This window comes from Heliangelus exortis, chromosome 8, assembly GCF_036169615.1.
Source record: "Heliangelus exortis chromosome 8, bHelExo1.hap1, whole genome shotgun sequence".
Taxonomy (NCBI): domain Eukaryota; kingdom Metazoa; phylum Chordata; class Aves; order Apodiformes; family Trochilidae; genus Heliangelus; species Heliangelus exortis.
In genome coordinates, this window is record NC_092429.1 from 9,353,824 (window position 1) to 9,373,277 (window position 19,454).

At 37.1% G+C, this 19,454-nt stretch overlaps 1 protein-coding gene across 12 annotated transcripts in view; it reads right to left on the reverse strand.

The window, feature by feature from the left end:
- MAST2 (microtubule associated serine/threonine kinase 2) overlaps positions 1–19,454 on the reverse strand; it is a 180,431-nt gene that overhangs the window by 62,068 nt on the left and 98,909 nt on the right. For all 12 annotated transcript variants that reach the window (XM_071750250.1, XM_071750253.1, XM_071750249.1 and 9 more), the window contains one exon: positions 3,196–3,287. In XM_071750250.1, coding sequence (XP_071606351.1) covers positions 3,196–3,287 — 92 coding nt within the window. The remainder of the gene's footprint in view (positions 1–3,195; positions 3,288–19,454) is intronic.

Below are 19,454 nucleotides of genomic sequence, written 5' to 3' on the forward strand. Positions count from 1 at the left end.
AGTAGTACTTCACATACTAACATATGGGTACTTAACATGGCCACTCTAAAAATAATAAATAACTATAGGACTTAGTAATAGTCATTTTTCTGCCAGCAGGTGGAACTGAAATTGCAGTTAAAGAGCAGAACAATTTCATTCAGTGCTGCCTTCAAACAGCTCCCTCTGCTTCCATCACAGGTGGGAGCAGAACAAAGGTCTCAGCAGGGACAAGTGGCTACACTGGCATCCAGCAAGCAACTTGGCTACCTTACAGCTGTGGAAAGTAAATTTTAAAAAAAACCTGAACTTCATTCTTCCAGATGTAAGAGCCTGTCCCTTCTCTACTGAATTAAAAAGTTTATTTTTTAATTGATTTTAAGCTTTTCATTTTTAAATATAATGTAATGGTAACTCAGAAATCAACCTCATGATATGTATGCTCTAGTAGGTGTACTGTGCACACCTTTGTAACTTTCAGTTTGTAAAAAATTAATTCAAACAAATACAAACAAATAAACAGAATGTATGTATTCACATTTTTCATCCAGTTTTGAAAGAAAATTTATAATGAGAGGAAAAATTTTCAGCACTACCTTTCTAAAATGGGGCACTTCCAAGTTTGGGTGACTAAACATGTAGAGTGACTTTCCCACAAAGTTAACAGGCTGTAGCTTTCTATGCCAAGGTCCTAGCTCCTTTTGGAAAACATTCTTCCATACAGTTTCAAAACTGAATTAGCACTCACTTGAAATCCATTAGGTGTTCCTGAATCATGCTTGAGTTAAAATTGCTTGGATATACTTTATCTCAAATGTTGTCATCTCTTATGTTTAACTTCTCTTTAAATTTTCTAGGATATGGAATAGCCTAACACCTTCACTGGATGCTGTTTCAGATATTAAGTGTATCATCTGCCTGGATCAGTGCTCACTAGGAGGTGGGTTTGCCTGATGGATGGTCAGCTGTGCTATAATCACACTCCCTGACTTTTACATTACACGTAGAAGAATAAATCTTTACACTGCTGCCATACAGGACTTGCTTTTACAGTGGTTTTCAAATAAAAATGTTTTAGAAAGCATCCCTGATTTCTCTCCATGCCTGCTATTCCTTTGATTCCTAAGTGAGGTTCAGAATGGGCATTAAGAAGTGGATGTTCAAGACAAGAGAGGCCAGGGAGGCTCCAGCATTCCTTAGTAACTTACCAGAGTACACTCCTGAACAAACAGATTGATAGTTTCTGCTCAAATACTAAACAAATATCACAGCCTGTTCTCAAATTCACATCTCATATATGATATTTCTTAAGAAAATATTTGTAGCTGTACTCTAAATTTCATCTACTTTTGTCTCTTGAATAAATTACTCTTCCAGTGAGGAGACTCCTAAAAATAGTACTGGTAGAGGACTTAAATTACAAGTAATTTATCTTCCTATGCTCCACTGGCTACTCGTGTAGGTCACAAAGGATGTCCCTTTAATTAATAGTTTTAAATACCACATGCAACATCAGAATAAAAAATGGAAATATTTTACAATTGCTGCTAAAGGAAGATGGCATACAGCTGGTTAGTAACTCTAGTTTATCCAAGTGTCACATCCTTCTAATAAAAAAAGATAAGCTTGTAAATCTTGAGACAGCACCAGAGCCACTAAGAACAATTTTTCATTTTTTGAATAGACAGAGAAAAGCCAATGAAAAGAAAATACAGAAGTTTCTGATATGAACAATTCTGCATTTATTTTCTGACCCATAACCACATCAACATATTACTGCAATCTGATGAGCAAGAGCACTTCTTTTATAGTCTGAGTAGCTTCTTTCTGAACCACTTCAGTTACTTTGTACAGCTCATTTAGAATTTTTTAAATAAAATGGTCCTGTATTTTATATGAGATGCCGAAACAAAAAATTGTTTTAATATACTACTTTTAAGATTCTGTTAACATTTTCATTTGAAAACCATGGGCCATTTTAATAAAACAATGTCATTAAAGTAGCTTCCCAGTCTTCTATAATTGGGCTTGACAGCATCCCAAGCAAATATTACAGCTTTATGAAAACTTGGCGTGGTTAAGGACTTTATGGACATGACTGAGCAATAACTTTGGTGGTCTTTTTCCTTTCAAATAGGCTGGATGTCACCTCTCAAGACTTCAGTGCTCTGCAAACAGGAGCAGATGGCTCCTTCTAGCTGAGCTACTATCGATTTGCTGTTCTTTCTCAGCATTTCCTTAGTGTCAACCTCCAGAAAGTATTTACAGAACATACTGATGTGTAGGAGGAGGAAAGTCTGATTATAATGAAAACAACAGTTACTTGTATTACATGCAACAGTGATGTGCTTCTAGACAGGCTGCACTATGGGTGATGAGCCACAAATACTCAAGCTATTTCATTCTACTGACTGGTGCCCATTAGGGCCACACCTGAAGCCCAGCCACCTTCTCTGTCATTTTGAAATACCAAGAACAATGTAATCACACACCACCTACCTCCCTCAATAATAAAATCATCAAGGAAACATGCTGTTCAGGCAAGCTGTTGAATCTGCATGAGTGACCCTTTCTGAAAATCCAGTTATTGTAGGCTGATCAATCTTTTTATTTCTACAGAAAGAACATCTCCACACACTTCACCTCAATGACTAAAAAGCAGTTGCCCATTTGCTCTGAAATGAGAATTTCGCAGTTGCTGCCACAGTAAAACTGGCAGTAAGGTCAAAAAAAAAAAAAATCCTAAATATCTCATGTTGCTTTAAGTAGCAGATAGAGACCATAAGATGGAACACTGCACAGCTGATGGGCTGCTGGAAGCACACAGAAAGAAGCAGGATGTTTCATCTCACATGAACTGCAGTTAAATCACCAGCAAAAATTAACCATGCTAGGAGACTCAAAACTAGATATTTACTTAAATGTATATATTTAATTTTACTTTACTTTGTTCTCCATCTCAGGTTCTTTTGCAGGATGCAAGATGACTGAATCCCCCAGAAAGAGTGAAGGAGGATGGATATGGTAGTGAACTAGAAAGTGCAGAACAGACAAGGAAATAAAACATTTATTTTGAAAACTTTTTTTAGAAGCTACAATCAGATTAGGTTTCAAAGAGCATAATTTGATGTAGAGTATCAGTAGGTGCAAACTCACTACAACAAACATCAGCATTTTCCCCAACGATTCCGAGGTAAAGCGGCCCCAGGGAGTTACCTGCATGTCCATGAAGAGGAGAATGTGGTCGCGGGAGGGTTGGAGATGTACTGGATGTTACAATCAAACTCTTTCTGTTGCTTGTCCGACAGCTGAAAGAGAGAAATAAGGCACTGTCAGATGAACAAGAGCACCTGAACACAGTTCCTACAGAATGTCTTTCAGCCAGGGAGGAAGCTCTCAGTATTTAGGTCAGGATTTCCTCACTGTCACTTGCAGTAGTGACCCTGCAAAGAAGTAAACATACAGGACTAAAAGGTACTTTGTCAGCAACAAGTGTTCTTATACACTGGAAGCAATATAAAAAGCATGTCTCATGCTGCACAGGTCACTAGAGATAACTGACAACACACTCCTGATTCCCCAAATATGTGCAACTTGTGCTTTACAAATCACACAAAAAGCAGAAAATCATAAAATTCCCCAGAGTGCTTCAGACACTCTTACCAATATCCAACCTAGCAAATAAATCTGTTAAAATTATTGGCTATTACTGTAAGAAACCAGAGCATATTCCTTAGGGCAGAGTTAAAGTTATGAAGCAAAGTGTTAGCACAATTCAGCAGATGAGCAGCATAACCAATAAAACTTAAAACCTGAGATTCCACAATCTTTGCAGACACGTGCAGCAATACTGATAGAAAACTCTGCAGAGAAAGTTCCAGGCAAGCCTTCCACCAAATTAAGCTCACTCACTAGCAGGACCTTTTTCCAGCAAAGAAAATGTCACTTGTGCATGACGTAGTTCATATTTATTTATTTATTTATGTTATTCTGAAACTGGAGTTTCAGAACTCAGACAAATGAAAAGAAGGATGTGTTCCTCTGCTTACTTCCCAGCCTGTGCCTGCTTGACTGCTATTACCAAACATTTAGCTCTCAAGATGATAAAATTAACTGTAATGGGCAAAGAAAAAAATTTAAAAACATGGGAGCTGTAAACAACAGCAACGAGGTATTTACATCACTTTCTGATTAACACTTTTCTTGTGGTTTAAACAGAATAAAACTGTCCTAGTTCCCAGCCAAATCTCACTAAGGATCAAGTTCTAAAGCTACACACAAAGACTCATTGTACCTCTAACTTGCTTCCTAGATGGCAGAAACATTTCTGCTTACTTCATCAGGTCTCACAAGAGGTTACTAAAACCATATGGATCTTGATAGATGGTGGGAGAACTGACTGGAGTGAAGAAGGCTGAGGAGAGACTGAACAAGATGCTCACTGGCCCAGCTCTGGAGGTGCCCTCTGAAGCTCCAGGCTGGATGACCACAGGCACAAACAAAGATTGTTCTTTGCTTTCTGAACTTCCAGTGTTTTGGGACTCCCTCAGTCCTCTCTGCCAGGCTGATCTTCTGGAGCTGCCTGACAGTAAAAACTCAGACTGCCAAGAATTACAATTTAATGCAAAACTATATTGCTGCCACAGGATACAGTGTGTCTGACTATTATTTGTAAGCTTTTTTATTGCTTTTCTATAGGAAACAAGAGAACTCAATGCAGAAAAAAAAAATACAACTGAACCGCCAACTATAATAAACAGTAATAAAGTTGAAGCACCATTAACTGCTATTCATGCTCTTTAGTGTACTTAAAGCATTCCTCAGAATTATCCAACTGATTCCATACAATCTCCATTTACATTCATGCATTATTCAACAACAGCCCATCCAAAAACTGATTGCCATTGTGTACATCACATGGAAAAGCTAACAGCCTGATTTTAAGAAGTTTAAAATATCAGCTCATGGATTTTTTGGACCTCTTTTCAGTTATGCCATTCCAGTAACAGTTCAAAAAAACCCAGAATACTCAATTCCAGCACAGATAATATGTAAGCATTATGTTCATATTACTAGAAAATCTTTCTCACTACGTGAAAAATTCTAGTATAATATACATTACTATTTAAGAAATATTTTTTTTTAAATCCTGAATATTTTAAAACAAGTTAAAACACAAGAATTCAAGATCATGCTCAATATAAACACCAGTACAATGTGAAAACAGAGTTCCATCTTCTATGGTCGTATCCTTTTGCTAAAAAGTGTTCTTAAAATACACTTTACCACAGGGATTTCTGGAGCTGGCTATGGAAACTTGATGTATTTAAATAGCAGCATAATGGGGAACATGAGCTGTCCCAAACTCAGAGCTTTTTAACTGCTTGCCCAAGTTTGCCAAATTGGACTGAGTTTTACAAACCCATTTTCTCTGTTTGCAAAGACAAGGAACCAAAAGAGAAAGGGTTAAGCAGCCAGAGAGCAAGCACAGCTGAGACCCATTAAAATAGGTCAGGTTTACAGAAATGTACCCAGAGGAGGGAATGGCTTGGAGGGAAACCCTAGCCCCAAGTTAGGAATAAAAAATTATTCTCTTTACACCCCCAAAACTGGATAACTTTCAATTTCTTTGGATTTATAACCTGGGAAGGGGGAACATCACTTATGCTTGCTTAGCAGTTTCTGTGAAATATGTGTTTTGGCAGTAAGGAAAACCTACACAGAGGCTAAAACCAGAATTTCTGATTTCCTGAATCTATGTTATATGATAAGAAAAATATACAAACAAATGCAATCATGCACTCTGCTGGTTCAAGAGAACTCTCTGGATATATAGACAAAAATTTTAATAGATCATGGAATCCCAAAGAAACTACAGAACACAGGAGATGAAATTCTGTTAGTCACAAAAATATAAAAGGGGGAAAGATAGGGGGTAACAGGAAGACTTCAGTAGGGTTATCTCCCCCAAGGACAGCATTTGAGCACCTCCTAAAGAAGAACACCTAAATATGAAAGCAGCAAAGCCAGCTTTACCCAGGGCTTTGTGCCAAAGAAATTCAACCTAATCAATTTAAGTGTTGGCAGAAACAGCTGAAGAAAAAAATATTTCCTGGAAGATGCACTTTAGCCAGCCAGACGGCACTGGGCTCAATATTGAGCTATAAGCAAATGATAATAAGGAAACCATATTAATCCCTTAAAATTGCATTAATCATTGTTTGTTACTGTTCACAAATTCTCTGAACAATCCTATGTTTCCTTGCCCTGAAAATAATACAATCTATATAACTAAACAGGAGTAGGAGAAAGCAGAAAGGAAAAGGTTACCTATGCATCTCTGCATAGGTATGTTAACTAGAAAAAAATAAACCAACCCAGAAAGATTCCAACCATTACTATTTGTTTATAACCCAAAGTTTTGCTATTTTCATTAAATGCAAGGCGAGCCTTACCCTGACCCTCCTTTCCTCTCACAATTTAGTATGGGTCTTGTTAACTTTTTTCCTCAGATTCCACTTCATAATTTCAGAGAACAAATCCCCTCCGGGTCTTTCCGTTCAGATTCAATTTTAACAGTGCAGTTTCTGCACTGCCTGGAGTTGCAGGGTTGAGCTCCAGCCAGCAGAGCAATCTGGAGGGCTGTCTACATGAAAATGTCACCCCCTGCCCTCCTGTGTCACTCAGGGCACACACCTGTGCTGTCAAGCCCAGGTCTTGCAACCCATGAGAGCACCAAGGCAACTTGATTTAATTCTAAACACACAGCAAAACAGAGTTTGTATCAAAATATCCGAAACGATTCCTTTGCCCTCGCTACAGAAATTGTGCTTTTACTATTTCTAGAGTTAACTTCTGTGCCTGCAGTAAAAATAACATTTGTTACGTGTACTGAAGTGTTCCCAGTGCATTCCTGAAACTGAACACTGCAGGACATCGGACTTGGGTCTGGTAACTGGACACTGGGTTTGGACCCACTGAAATGTGCCCTGAAGCCAGCACCCTTGGCCAGAGTTACTGATGAGAACATTTGGTTATGTACCTGTGAGCTGCATGCAGCTCAAGTGCTTCTCAACTGGACCCAGACAAACCTTTCCCCACTGCACCAACAGCTACTCCAGAACTGAGCCTCTAAAATGAGCACCATTAGTACACTTTGCTTCATATGCATTTTCAGTCTGAAAAAGAAAGTACACCTTGTTTCATGCTTTAAAAAAGTCTGGAAAAGAAATTGATTTTTCAGTTTCAGAATAAATCAATATTTGATTTTTTACTTTAGCAGTTTACTCAGGGGACACCTCTAACTCACTGAGTAAAACTGATTAATGTCCATGAGGCATTCATGTAATAAAAGCATGGCCACAGAAAAACAATTCAAAAATAAATAACCAACCACCACAATAAAGTAATTTCATAGCACTGCCAACTATTATCAATGAATAATGATAAGGAAATTTCTCAAAATCTAAATTTATAGGCCTTGAAAAATTTCTCATAGTTGAAGCTCCTGATCATGCAAGTAAACAAGATTAGCACCAACTGCACAAGTCTTCCCCCAGAGTTCAGTATAAATCAACTTGAAATAAAAAGATGTACAGAAAAAGCACAGCTTTTTTTGTAATTATTAATGCTTTTGATTCATATTACTGAATTTTAATTACAGAGTTTTAGTTTTGTAAACAATCTAAGGTTGTCAGGGTGCAGGATTAACTCGTGCATTAACTAGTAATTCCTTTCAAAATAACATCTCAGAAGCTGAACACCAGTGTTGTTCCAGATTTGACATTTAGTTCAGTGAATCCAAATCTCTATGAAATGCAATGCAAATTTCAGAATAATCATACCTACAGCAGCTATCTCTGGTTACAAACTTTCCTAAGCTGTACTATCACCTAACTAAACCTCACTAGATTCTGCTCTTATGTTACAGGAATTTGGTTTCAGTTGATTTGCTTTACAAAGACTTCTTTATGAGAAACAGACATTTTGGAAATGAAAATAAGTATTTAAAATTTTTATTCACAATGGCAGAAAATTTACAAAATCCAAAATTTGCATGTCAATGAATGCACCAGCTGTGCAGCAATGTTAACTAGATGTGGAAGTTATTGTCTTAATTATAGTAATTCAAAGATGGAAGCAATTTTGTAAGCTTTAGCATTACCAACAACAGGGATAATTAGTTCACTGAAATAGATAAGAATAAGTAAGCATCTGGTTCAAATGATTTTATTTTTTTTTTTCACATTTAAGAATAGCTTAAAAGTTGTTCATCAGGAATAACTAGAGAAAAAAAAGTATTATTCATGGTGTAGGTTTGGTAGTTCACACATTCCTACAATAAACCCTTCTCTCCTCTTCTCTTATGGCAACACAATCATTCTTACTTAAGACTTGAAGGATGGAAATAGAAGTCCATATTTCTTGTTATTAAGCCCCAAGAACAGGGGAAAGTCCTGCCTGTGTGGTCAAAGCCTTTCCCATCTGTATTGAAGGAAGATGTTATGGTGTCTTCCCATGTCTCATGCTGGTACCAGAAAATCAGAGTCACTGTGTGGATGACTGTGGAAAGACCTGAATTCTGGAAGGCACAGAGCATGGAGATAAAAGATGGAGTCAACTTGTGAAGTCAGGCTGCACTTCTGCACAGATATCCAAGGGTAACACATGGACTGGGGAGGTAGAAAAATCATGAAAAGTATCTTTTTTCATAACACCACACATTTTTGCATGCTAACAAATATATTAACTGACATGACCAATGAGTAGAGAAATGCAAGACATACAAAGACTCGTTCTTTTGTTTTAAGGAAAATTAACAACTTATTGCTTAGCAAGTGATTTGTTGCCTGAAAGACCATTTTCTTTTCATCTAAAACAAGCTGAGAGATAAACCCTTAGCTTCTTTGTTTAGAGCTAAAATTCAAGAAGCAGCACTACCTCAAGCTAAGAAATTGCAAAAGAAAAGGCTAAAATTGCCACTTAACATCAAATTTATGTCTAATTTGCCTAATTTTGAGGCTGGTGCACACCTGCATACATCATGCTGTATCGTCCAGACCTTTTGCATTATTAACAACACAGGAACAACTTTGCAAAGCCAAACAAAATGAAATGTCAAAACAAATTACAATGACTGGTACAGCCATTTGCAACTGAAGCAAGTCACTTTATTCTGAAATATTCCTCCCTTGCAAAAGCACTCCAAACCTATCTTCATTCTTATATGAAAAGAAAAAAAAAAAAAATCTCTGGCCATGCAAGACACACCACAGAAAAAATACAGATAGCATTTAATGGGAAAAAACATACAGTGACCTTCTCAAGCATTACTATCTCCTCCTTCAGTTGTGTTCTGCATTACACTGCCATGAAGTTACATCATGAAGTGTAAAAGGATGATTTAATGAAAACTATGCACAACTGCATGCTTTCATTTCCCATTTCCTCCAACTCTATTATTAAATGCTTCACGTAGCATAACTGCTTTATAATAAGTCTCTACTCGGCAATTCTCATGGAAGATTATCGCGTTTTTTTTCTCCAAAGTACCCAAGCAAACAAATTCAAGAATGAAATGACAAATTGATTGTATATTGTTTCAAATCTCTTAACTGTGTAGCTTACAATGATATACAGGTGAGTAGCATAACAAATCCATTTTTAACGCTCTCCCTAAAGACACATCCAGGAAACAAGGCAGATGAGCTCAAAGTGAACAGAAACAGTTTTCCAAGATTCAAAAATGAGTTTTAATATAACTACTGCATAAAATAATATCAAAAGTAACTTATATGCATACACTATGTAGCACGCAACACGAACAGTTCTGTTTTGTTTCATAGCATTTTCTTACTTTAAGTATCAAAAGGTGTTCTGAATTAGCTCTTTATCAGCTAATTGCAGTTTCAAATCACAGTGTGAGGACAAACCAAGTATCTAAATTGAAAGCTATTCTCACAATACATTATTTTAGAAATTATCTCCAAATCAGATTGTGTCAGTGGGGTTGCCTTCTCTCTGCAGAGCAGATTTTCACACAGTCATACAGCAGAGTAATAATCAGGGTGGGAGTGTTATAAATGTAAATAGGACAAAGATTATTTGCCACATTCAAAAAATATATATTCTGAAGGTTAGACGAGGAAATGGACACACATGGACAATAAAATTCCTGTGTTGAATATCTTCCCTAAAAACCAGCAGTCAGGGCTTAATTTCTAGAGGTGATTCACAGCCAAAACCTTTTCAATAGATTATATAGAAGCTTAAAAAATGTGATGCACTGATGATACCTTTGTATTTTCACAACTCAATGCGAGTCAAGAAGCTGTTACTCTAGTTAATACAAGTTGTCATGTCTGACCAGTCTTAAATTATTGCCAGATAGGGTAAATACCAGAGCTGACAGTACTCTAAGGAACCCTATTGGTAAGACTCATCATTTCAGCTATGGAGATTAACAATACCAACCCTACTGGACAATTTCAGGGTTTGAAGCACTGAAAACAATTGGCCACTGATTACACTTGCACACAAGTAAATGAGAGAAAAATTCTGAAAAATCTCTAAACATTGCCAGCATAATGTGAGGTTGCTAAGGTAGGCAGTGGTCTAAAGGAGATATTAGGAAAATAAGTAGGCTTAACAAACTGTAATATAAGCAAGTAAACTACCAAAGTTTTGAGATTTGTTCATGATTAAGATGTCTTGGACAGGAACATCCCCTGCTTTGTCCAATGGACTCAAGAGGGGCTGGGCAGAGGCAGTCCCCACCAGAGCAAGAAAAAGGTGAGACATACATACTGGTGTGCTGCTTTTATCCAAAACAGGCATCCAGAGATAATACATATTGCACTCTTTGTGCCCTTCAGATCTGTGAAAAGAAATGCTGCTTGGGACCATTCTAATGAATGGAGTCATTGAATGAAAGGGAGGGAAACTATATACCTAGATGAGGCTGGTTCTAAATGTCAAATTGACAGGCGAGAGCTGGAGTTCTATGGAAACAGAAAATGTTCAGTGTAGAGAGTAAAACCATAATAAAATCATGTACAGAGAGACACTACACGGTTGCAAATCAAGCCCTTACTTTTTTAGGGACACAGGTCTGTCTACAGATGAGTCTCAGATAAAAATGACAAAGACATGAAAAGACACTTACAAAAATGCATAAGCTAATTATACTGCAGTGTGTATCAGATCAAATAAAAAGTCTAGTTCAAAATAATAAGAAAATATGCCTGTAGAAGGCATTTCAAGTTAATGGAGCAATGAAACCACAAAAGGCAGCTGAAGAAGAGGAGGCAGAGGGTGCGGATCCTGCTCTGGCACAAAGAGCAGCTCCCAGATCTTCAGCAAAGCTGAGTTTCTGGAACAATGAGGCCTGATTACATGTTAAACCCCATTCTTTTGTGTAAAGCTTACTTGTTATCTGAGCCAAATGTTCATTATCCAATTGCTATCAATTTTTCATCCAAGGATGGTCATTCCAGTTTAATAACTATAGAAACACACTACAAATAGGCACACACAGAGTTTCGGAATTTTAAAAGCTTGAAGCTGAAACAGTCATTCACAAAACTAAGTAGAAGAAAAACACAAACATTAAAAGCCCCACGCTGAAAAATAAAGCTTGCTGCAGGGTAAAGCCAAAGGGAAAAGCAGTTCTGTCATCGCCTAAGAAAGTGTCCCTGGTTTACAAGCTATTCTACTTAAGAAGGCTGGAGACAAAAATCAAAATCCATTCCAATTACAGTAAGATAGTGTAGAGCAGTAAATACAAATACATGAATGTACCAAAAAAAAAATGGATAGTAGTAGTCATGATGAAAAGGAATTAATAAGAAATTAGGAAAAAACTGAATCCTAGTGAAGTCTTAATTTACTCAGCTATTAAAAAAGCAGATACTTAATAAATGTACATCTTCCAAAATAGGTTCACAATACAAAGGAAGAAACCACTAAAAGCTTTTGGAATGCTTTATGTACTGACTCATAATTAAAAAAAGAACTAGAAACAGGTATTCTTTTTAGAAATTATGTGTAACAAACTTTAGCACAAACTCACAAGCACAGGTAAACATGGCTTAAATATTCTCTAAGACAAAGGAGGGAAATACAGGATTGTTAAACAAAATCAGCACAATTCTGTATAAGTAGAATGTTGTAAAATACATTTCTTGAAGCAGTTCATTGCTATATCCCAGCTTTCTCACTGTACCCTTTCAGTTCCACCAGGAAGTCTGAAACCAGCATGGTCAGCATGAAACCAAATGAGACTCATGAAAATTGCAGAACGTACATGAATGAAGACACAAAGGAAGACAAATGCAAACGCTTACAGAGAGTCAGGTCTTCAAATTCCACAGCAATCATGCTTAATTTAAATTAAGTCTGCTAATTGTAACATACTAATTTACCGTGCAATCAAGGCTGGAACAAAACTAAAGATCAGGAAAACACAGAATATACTGGAAATAAGTAATTTGAAATGTCACCCCAGGATTCAAGCTTGTTTTCTTAGGGAACAAAGACTGAGGGAAAGCCTGCTCCTATATGTGCTTGCAGAACATTGCTCACATCTCTTTGGGTTCCAGTGGCTCTCCTCCAGTACATGCTCATGGCCAGTGTCTTATGAGACCAAAAGTAACTCCTACAGCACCACATAAAACACATGAAGTGACATTTACATCTTCCATGGATTCTGAAGTAGTTTAAGCGATATTCTTAGTACTACATAAACACAGCAGACAGTAATGGATATGGGGAGACTAATTCTGCTATATAAGCACAATATTTGCTTAGATTTTCAATACATTACTCAGTTTTATCTTCATATGAAATAACAATCACATACCAACTCCTAAAACTTGAGGCACTTTGTGGAAAACATTGGGATTTACTAAACTTGCGATCTCAAAACATTTCAACTGCACAGCATTGCCTAAAATGACAGCCAAGAGAGACTTGGTGGCTATAAGGTGGCTTGGAGTTCACATCTGGCACAAGGACTACTCTGTCAAAGACTTGTAAGTATTCCTCTTCCGGATTCTCATTCAATGGATCCTTCCACCTTTAGCCAACATAATATCAAAAGCAAATCCAGTCTTTAAAACTAAACTTCTAAGAGACTTGGAATAAACTCTGAAATTTCGCTACTGAAATGCTTATTTTATTTACACACCTACCCTAAAGAAGACAGGTATTACTCTGTAGTTCTCCAAACAGAAAAAAAAAAAAAAAAAAGAAAAAAAGAAAAAAAGAAAAAAAGAAAAAAAACGGGCTGTGAAAAACTATTGAGGGAATATGTGCTAGTTAGCTACAAATGCAGAATCAAGTAACTTCAAAGGCGTTTTCCTTAATGCTTTGGAAATAACCATGTACTTTCTCAATATGATAACTGAGGTAGTTGTCAATTATAAATGTTCAGCACCTGACTGAAAACTCTCGTTCATCACCAGGTTGGTTTGCTTTTTTAAAAAAACAAAGCCAAAAACATTGTGCCCTTAAGTGTACAGTTCCTTGCTAACATCAGGATTCAGCTGCCAATAAAGTAATGGGAATCCCAAGCACACTGAAGAACATGTATCTTAGTTTGCTCCTCAACACAACCCAGCAACTTTTCAAAGACCTAGGAAGAGCATCAGCACAGCATGAGTAGAGGTTCCTCAGAACCAGACACATCTACAAGACCATCCCAGAGGTTTAAGCTGATGGGTATTCTGGATTTAAATTTTACTTGTCAGAGACAAACAACAGTTGAAATAAGCAGATGCACAGACTTTGTAAGGATTCCAAAACCCAAATGTGTCGACTTCAATTACACACAAGAACTGCACATTTCCACACCAAACGTCTGCCAGTATGTACTTTTTCTGTCTCGCTTTCCATACTAGCACTGATCTCAGTCCCCTTCTCCTCCTATCCCTTCTGAAGCCAGTCTTTTTCACCAATATTTTTTTTCCTGCTTAAAACATCAGTTTAAAATTACTTTATATTCAGCAGCCTCTTTCATGAGAAGGATCCAAATAACACATGATATTGTCCACCATTTGTGTGTTGCTTGGTTTCCTCTCCACGAAAGTTCTGACTTGAAAAACTGGTTTGCCCTGGGCAATAGCCAAGTGTTCATTCAAGAGAGTTTCCATCTGAACAAAGACCTTTCAAGGCTTAAAACTTAAGTTGTTAACCCCATAGGACATTTTGAGTTTTAGTCCAGCAGGGAAACAGCCAGCAGTATTCAAAATTAATTTAAAATCTAATTTACACAGACTGACTCCCGACCAACAATCCAGGTGCATTCTCTGAACCATCACTTATTCTGGATATTAGGAGGACACGTCTTCCATTCCTGGCACACCAGTCCCATTGTATTTAAGCAGCACAAATATCCCAGAATAGAGACTGTACTGGAAGCTCCCCACAAGCTCACTTGTTAGTGTGCAAAAGGATCATTACTTTTTAATGCATTCCAAAAGACAATTCTCATAAAGAGCTTTCCAGAAAATAAGGTAGAAAATTTTTCTCTCCTCAAATATTGTTTTTCTTCTAAGGCCATATTGAAATACTGGCAGAAGTAATTTGAATGAAATTTCCTCTCCAATAACGAGTGCCAGAAGGTCATTTAATACGTTGAGCTAGGTATAAAATTGGAGCTAGATATTATCAAAAGCATCAGATTTCCAGGTCTTTCACAGTCTTCCCAACATAAGGGAAATATTTCTTTATTCATTTCAGCAAGGAAACGTGTGGTATGACAGCTGTCATTTTAAAGTTAATTATTGCAGAGACTCACATTCTTAAGATTAGCTTTAGGTTACCACAGAGAAGTCAGCATTCTGCTAGCATCACTAATTGTTTTTCTTCAAAGTGACAATGTATATATGGAGGAGGTGGCATCCTTCTGACACACACAGCTTTTAATGTCAATCTAGATGAATCAGCATAAAAAAAGACTCTGAATATATTTGAAGGCATATGTATGGACTTACTGACTACCATGGTCCTGTTACAGTAGCTTAAAGGTTAGGATGAATAAAGCAAAGCAAGCAAGCAGAAAGCAATATTTATGCGCTCTTGACCATCTAATTATTTACCACGCACTTGTTTACCTCCCAGCAAAATGGGGTTTCTGTCACTGTTTGTGAATATTTCAATAATGAAGATTAATTTTTTTTTTTTAGTTACCAAGGAACTGTTCGTACCAAAATACAATTTTCATAGATTCACTGATTTTAGTGGTGTCTTGCTACCTAAAGATTGTTTTACACATTGAGGGTAGTTAATTCCTTTGATTTTAACAGACTACTAAATTACTGCATGGCCTTTCACTGAAAGGAAAAGAGAGGAAAGACAATTAGAGCATCAGTGGCAATTGTGGACACAAAACCAACACGTCCTTCCTAACAGAAATCATCCTTTGTGAGCCCCTAGAGTTACCTTTCAAGTAATTTCAACACACATATCTCTCCTGTCTGAACACTGCAAAACAAGTTACTAAAAAAAGTCAAATTATTAAACTTCATAGTCACACCCAGATAGGATTAAACTACTGAAAACAATGAGGAAACATTAGAAATTGCCGTTCTGAGTCAATTTTCCAAAACCAGCACACATGCCCTCTTCAAAATTATATACTGCTGTTAATAACATCAAATTGCAAGACTATTCATGATATGCCTAAAGTCCAAAGAAACAAAAGGGTTTAAAAACCAAGACATTTAATTTAAATACATCAGAACAATGCTTTATCTTTCCATAATCCAATTTCAATAGGTAATGCCTCGGTACAGCTGATGCTAGAATACCAACCCCATGTGCCCTTTTGAACCAAGGAATTCTGGTCTTTCTTCTATAGTTTAAAATCATAAATATTTATACAGAATCAGTTTGACAGGTAAATCTGATTTATAATTATGTCACCCCCTCCCATGACAAACTCACATATATTTACAGTTTGCTCTTGACTTTCTCTGTCCTTCTGGGAATATGCTCAAGAAGAAACAATCCAGCCACTCTGACCAGAGGAGCAGATGGTTCAGTTTTACAGTACCATTAGCTGCAGTGAGAATCCCACCAGCTGCACAAGGGAACTCATTTCAACATAATGTACACAAGAGGAATCCTTCCCATTTGCCTCCTAATGTAGAAAATGCCATATGGAAGTGAAGCCCTTTAGGATTTTTAGTACATATCAGAAGCCACCATTACAGAGAGATGTGCCATATAGTCAGAATAACACCAGTAACACACTCTTGAGATGCAAATACAAATTAAAAACCAAGAGGAATTGTAGGTGAAGAAGCCCAGAGTGAGGAGCACACAAGCTATCACAAATCCAGCAGGGCTGCACCCAAGTTTTATAAACACATCAGAGGAAAATTGTGTCAAACATTTGACAAAGCAAAAAAATCCTGTGCTGCAAAAAATGTCCAAGATTGCAACATAACAGGAGAAATTCAAATTGCAATCACCACTTCTAAAATTAACAAGTTTACTAAGACATGAGCATTACACTTTGAAAGGAGGCCAGCTAAAACAGAAACATACTTATTCATTTAATAATACAGTACTTCATTCTAGGTGCCCAGATGCCACAATCTTGAGAACATTTGCACACAGAAACACCCAGGTCCTGGCACAATGACCACTCTCATAGCCCTGATACTCTTGGGAGCAAAGTACACATACGTGTACACGTTATTTTCAGGACCAACACCCTGGCAAGAATCACAGTATCACAATGTGTCATATGAATTAGCCAATTTATCACACCACATGTAGGATCAGCCCAACCTGCCTTGCCATGTCCCCTAAGATGGTAGGCAAAGAGCTGGCAGGCCACCAGCGGGGCACAGCAGAAGGTGATATTCCCAGAAAAGTGTCACACATGCTCAAATATTTCATTTCTAAGGCTGACTGAAGCTGTGATTTCCGTACTGTGTGAAACAGGATTTCCACCACATGACTTCATGCAGCTCCTCTCTGCTATGAATCTTCATAGACCTGCTTAATAATTTTGAAACATCTAATACTCATTTATGTGATTAAATCAATAAAAAGTCATCTCTTCTCCATTAAGATGTGCAGCAGATTTACAGATCAATTTCTTTCTTTTTGTACTTTGAATACTAACAAATAAATGGAATTGTAAATTTTGGGTAGGAGTTTTATAACAAAATATTGCACCTTGTTAGTATCTCTCAAATTGCTTCTCACCTTAATTTTTTAATTTAAATTCAAGGTGGCACACTAAAAAGTAATTGCAAAATAGATACTTTATTTTGTATTGAGAAACACTGCAGGTGCCCACTCTGTATGGAAGTCCACTCTGGGTGGATTTTCACAAAACTCTACATACAGAACGCCATCTAGAATGGAGTGAGCTTTAGAAAAAATAAGTTCTGCAAGGGGGAGCAAGAGATGAGTTGCTTCATAAGATGCAGGTCTAGCACATTTTATTTTCTTACTGAACAGTGTTCTCCTTCACCAAAGCCCCCTCTCCCTCACCTGCCCTTACCCAGCTCTGCCTATCTCACCTTGTAAGCCAAGTCTCACCACACCAGGCTGCTTCCACGCTCATGGGATGGCAGCCAAAAAGCACCTGAAAGCCTAGGCCTCCCTGCCCTGTTCTTGGAAAATGGAGGCACAGGACAATAACTTGCCTCCCTTTCTTCTCCCCAGCCAAGTTCAAGAAACCCCTAAGGAAAAACATTGAGCTGTACATCTCTACCACTTCTATTCCTCCATCAAAACACTCCTGCAACCACCCAATGAGTTTGAAAGTTACTGCTGGGAGCAGACAGATGAAAACACAACCTGAATCTCAGCTCTTTTCCTTTAAAAACCAGGCTAAAGACAACAAAACTCGTATTTGAAAAGCAAAACATCTCCGATGCAATTCTTTGAAAAGAAAATCTAAATTTATTTATGAAATCTTTCTTCATTGCCAGTAAATTTGCTAAAAATCACTAACTTTGATAACATGTGAACCACAAAAGTGGAAGGACAGCAGGAAATACGGTGACCCCACCCCCAATATATTTCTATTTAGAAGACAGAATCCTCTAAAAAAGATGGATTTCATTTCAGAGAGCTGATGAACACAATTCACCCTAAAGATCAAATAAAACCTTGTATTCTCAGTGTTACACAGATTTTTTAACTGTATCAACAAATTAGCTGATGAGAAATTCTGACACTAGCTGCAACTGCTTATTCATAAACCTGAATATACTGTTTTGGTTGGGATTAACTACCTACCATACTCACCAAGTCTATTCCTCCAGCAAGTTTTCAGGCTACACAAGTTAAGCTCCACAGAGCACCTGATGAGCAATAATTATGGTGATATTTCCCAGTTTTGAAGGGACCCCACAGTACTGCATCAGATCTGATACTGTTCATTAGTTCACACGCTTCAATGTGATTTTGTCAATATCTACAAAGCAGCATTACTATGAACACTGATATTACTAACTACTAAGTAAGCATATTTACATCTCCCAGAAAAAAAAAAGCTAAATGTATTTAAAATTACTTAAAATTTAATTTTAAAGTATTTAAAATTTAAGATTAGAGATATATCTATGAATACTATGTACTGTAAGTCAAAATCTTTGCAAGCCCTGCCTAGTGCTGCTTATATCATAATACTGTTTTGCTACTTTGAATATTAAAGCAGCTTGTTATGAGTAAAGCATCTATCCATTATTTTGTAGAAACAACCCCCTTATCACATTGACACTATGAGAAGGAACAATGCATTTCACTAAATACCTTAAATAAAATGATCAATGGATCTGCACAATACAATTTTTACGAAGAATATAATTACAAATCATTAAGAAATTAAGAAATCATATCTAGTATACTAGCAATATTAATCAATCTTAAAAAAAGAGAAGAAAGCAAGCCTAAGCAGTATTAAGACAAGTAGCTTAGAAAAATATTGTAACAATTACTTGCAAAATCCTTAGATTACCTTTTGGATCGTCTCAACATGCTGGTAGCAGGCAGAGAGAAATTGGACAGCACTGTCCAAAAGGAGTCAGACATGATCTTTAAAAGCTTTCATTGCTGGGAAAATACAGCACAATCAAGCCACTAGCAATAAATAAGGAACTAAATAATACCAGTGACAGAGCCAATGCAAATTCCCTGTAGACCTTGCAAGCTGTTCCATTAATGTGAGGCAGGCAGGCAAGCGTACATATTGCTGCTGTTTCCACTGCCTCCGTTTTCTCCCAGCTCCATCCCTGCCTCCCTCCCTCCACCTTAGGAGGCAGTGCAAAATGAGATATTTATTCCCGTCCTCATACATACTGCTAAAAACTGGAGTTTTTTGTATACACAGCAAGCGTGCTTTAAATTCATCTCTGTGTTCATCCAATGCAATAAAAAGATTTTAAAGCAAAACCGTGACTGGGCTTTGTTTGCAATCCTGAATAACACAGGGTTTTAAAGCTGTATCT